The sequence below is a fragment of the Gavialis gangeticus genome, unplaced genomic scaffold (genome assembly GCF_001723915.1).
Source record: "Gavialis gangeticus isolate Ggan-Ray unplaced genomic scaffold, GavGan_comp1, whole genome shotgun sequence".
In the NCBI taxonomy this organism is placed as follows: domain Eukaryota; kingdom Metazoa; phylum Chordata; order Crocodylia; family Gavialidae; genus Gavialis; species Gavialis gangeticus.
Window position 1 is genome coordinate 107,887,143 of NW_017729031.1, and position 3,129 is coordinate 107,890,271.

At 61.6% G+C, this 3,129-nt stretch overlaps 1 protein-coding gene across 1 annotated transcript; it reads left to right on the top strand.

Annotated features, from left to right (window-relative positions):
• The first annotated feature begins 1,356 nt into the window (after positions 1 to 1,356).
• On the top strand, positions 1,357 to 3,115 carry LOC109302058 (protein HEXIM1-like). The gene has a single exon (XM_019523540.1). The coding sequence runs from the start codon at positions 1,800 to 1,802 to the stop codon at positions 2,823 to 2,825; it is 1,026 nt and encodes a 341-aa protein (XP_019379085.1). The 5' UTR covers positions 1,357 to 1,799; the 3' UTR covers positions 2,826 to 3,115.
• The last annotated feature ends 14 nt before the right edge of the window (positions 3,116 to 3,129 follow it).

Below are 3,129 nucleotides of genomic sequence, written 5' to 3' on the forward strand. Positions count from 1 at the left end.
TTTGGCCTCGGATACAAATTATATCTATAAAAAATCCTGCGGCCCTGCTGGAACACCTTTCCAGACGGCCCCTTGCTCTCAGGGCCAACATAGAGAGAGTTGGGCCTGGGGTGCAAGCATCAGAGCTGGTTTGGGACACGAGCTGGGGGTTGGGAAGGGTTACCTGAATCAGGTTTCCATGGTGTTATGAGCAATGATTTGGGGCCAGCCCAGGGGCAGGGGCAACCACTAGGCAGCCTCTGTTAATGCGTCTCCCACCCCCACTCTGGCAGGACATTTACCCACTGGAACTTGGCTTGTTTGCTCCCACCGGGCACTGCCAGGACCAGGCTCAAAATAGGGGCCACTTGGAGTCACACATCTTTGCTTTTAGCCCTATTTCACAGTTGGGAAAACAGAGGCTCTGAGAGGGGAAGGCTTGACAGGGGCTCGGGGGGCGGGTGTAAAGCAAGGGGTGGGGGCAACTGTCAAACACAGGGCTCCGGGCTCTGGGGTTTGCCCACTCTCGGCGTCCGTCCTGGCGCATCTCGGTACCTCGGGCCCGGCCGCTGCCCAATGCTACAGGGGAAGGAGGAAAGGGGGGAGAAGTGTACTGTCCCTTTAACACGGAACTTGTTTCTCCCCGTGGTTTGTTTACATCTTCGTCCGCACCGATCAAGGCCCGATGAGGTACGCAGTGCCAAGCACTCGATCTACTCCGATATCCTTCCGCCCTCCAGGGCCTCCCGCCCGAATGTCGCTTTAAGCTGCTTCTCTGTGCCGGTCCACGCGGCCACCCCGCCAACGTAACTCCGTGATTTCGGGACCGGCCTCGCGCACTCGGCGCAAGCCTCCACTCGGGACACGGGGCCTACGGGACTATTTTTGGATCATACCAATTATTGCCGTGGGGAGGGGGGTTGAGGCCGGGGCGCGGCGTCCAGCCGGGGCGAGGGGCAGCGTGCGCCTACCCGCACCTGCCCTTCAGGATGCAGTTGAAGGCCGCTTGGCGTTGTTTGGCGCCCACAACGGGCTGAAGCCCCTGAAACACATGGACTGATCCAAGTTCCACCTCCTCTCTCATTGGCTTAGCCGCGCATGAACGACGGGCGCTCTAGCCAATCAAGGGCTAATCACAGCGAAGACCAATAGGTGGTGCCTGGTGCGTGGCTCCGCCCACAGCGCTTGCTGATTGGCCGCAGGGGAGGCTCCGCCGCGCTTCTGGGAGCCGTAGTCGTTCCAGCCGGCGCAAGCTAAGGAATCGATCGGGACGAGAGACCACGCATCCCAGCATGCCCCGGGGCGGCGAGCGGCAAATGCGCCTGCGCGGCGCGGGGCGGAGCCTAGTGCCTCTATATAAGGCGAGGCAGAGGGCTGGGAGCAGCAGTTGAGAGCTGGCGGTGCTGGGAGCGGGCAGCTGAGCTCGAGCTGGGAAGGGAGGGGCCGGGCGCAAAAGCCGGAGGGTGTGATGAGCGCGTCAGGTCTCTGCACGGCTCGGCACAGGCGCTGGGCAGCTTAGAGGCGCTGCAGCTGCCCTGCTCGGGGCGGGACTTGGCGGAATTAACCCCTTCGTGGTTCCGGACACTTTTAACCCCTTGGGGCCTGGAGTGGACGGTTTAACCCCTTGGCGGCTGGAGCGTGTCGGCGGCCCGGCCCGGACGGACGGACTGATCCGGCCCCAGGCGGAGCTCCCCCGCGCCCCATCTCTCCCCGATGTGCGGGCCTGGGGCCGCTGTTGCGAGGAGCCGAGAAGAGGCGAGTGCCTGCCCCTGAGCCCTCCCGGCGGCGGCAGCAGCGAACTGGAGGAGCCCAGCCCGGCCATGGCTGAGCCCGAGCCCGACCTCGGCCCGGAGCGCTGCGAAACTTCTCCGTCCAAGTGTGCAGGTGGCGCGGGCGGAGAGGAGCACTTGGCGGAGCCGGCCCCCGCCGCCGCGGGGCTGCGCCAGGACGAGGACAGTAGGTGGCAACCGAGAGAAGTGCAGCAAGAGGAGGAGGAGGAGCAGGAGCAGGGGGTGTGTCCGGGGGCCGAGCAGGCCCCTGCCCCGCCGACCGAGGCGGGCCAGGACTCGCCCTGCCTGGAGGGTGGCACTGCCGAGGCAGAGGGCGGGGAGAGCCACCCCCAGCCATGCCAGCGGGGCTGTGGCGGGCAGCGCTGCCGAGCTGCTGTGGGAGGTGGGCAGGAGGCCTGGCCGCAGCAGCGCCAGCTGGGCAAGAAGAAGCACCGCCGGCGGCCATCCAAGAAGAAGCGGCACTGGAAGCCTTACTCCAAGTTGAGCTGGGAGGAGAAGCGCAAGTTTGACGAGAAGCAGAGCCTGCGGGCCTCACGCCTCCGTGCTGAGATGTTCGCCAAGGGGCAGCCTGTGGCACCCTACAACACCACACAGTTCCTCATGGAGGACCATGACCAGGAGGAGCCTGACCTCAAGACTGAGTTTTACCCACGGCGGGTGGCCACCAAGTCAGACACCAGCGAGGAGGACTTCATGGAGGAGGGCGCCGATGAGGACGGTGGCAGTGATGGCATGGGTGGGGATGGCAGCGAGTTCCTGCAGCGGGACTTCTCCGAGACCTATGAGCGGTACCATGTGGAGAGCCTGCAGAACATGAGCAAGCAGGAGCTGATCAAGGAGTACCTGGAGCTGGAAAAATGCCTCTCCCGGATGGAGGATGAGAACAACCGGCTGAGGATGGAGAGCAAAAAGTATGGGGGGGACTCGGCTGAGGACACTAGGGTAAGAGACCTGGAGCTGGAACTGGACAGGTTGAGAGCCGAGAACCTGAAGCTGTTGAAAGAGAATGAACTTCACAGACAGCAGGAGACCCCCCTCCCACAGTTCGGGGAGTGAGAGAGACTCAGCTGGGGCTGGGGGGGTGGGGGGGAGGAGGACTTTTTACAGTGTTGGAATGTAACATTATATACATATGTGTATATACAAGACAGCGGACCGTTTTTATGATGCATAAACAGAATAAACCACAGCCTTGTATTGTTTTGAAGATATAGCTATAGCTTAGTGTGCGTTCTGTTCTTAATCATGTGCAACGGAGATTTCCCTTCTCTGTTTTTTTTCTTTTAAAATGATTGTGACTGGGGTGAGGGGGGGGTTGATGTGTTAAGTAAAACTTGACTCAACTTGCGATGCTTTTTTG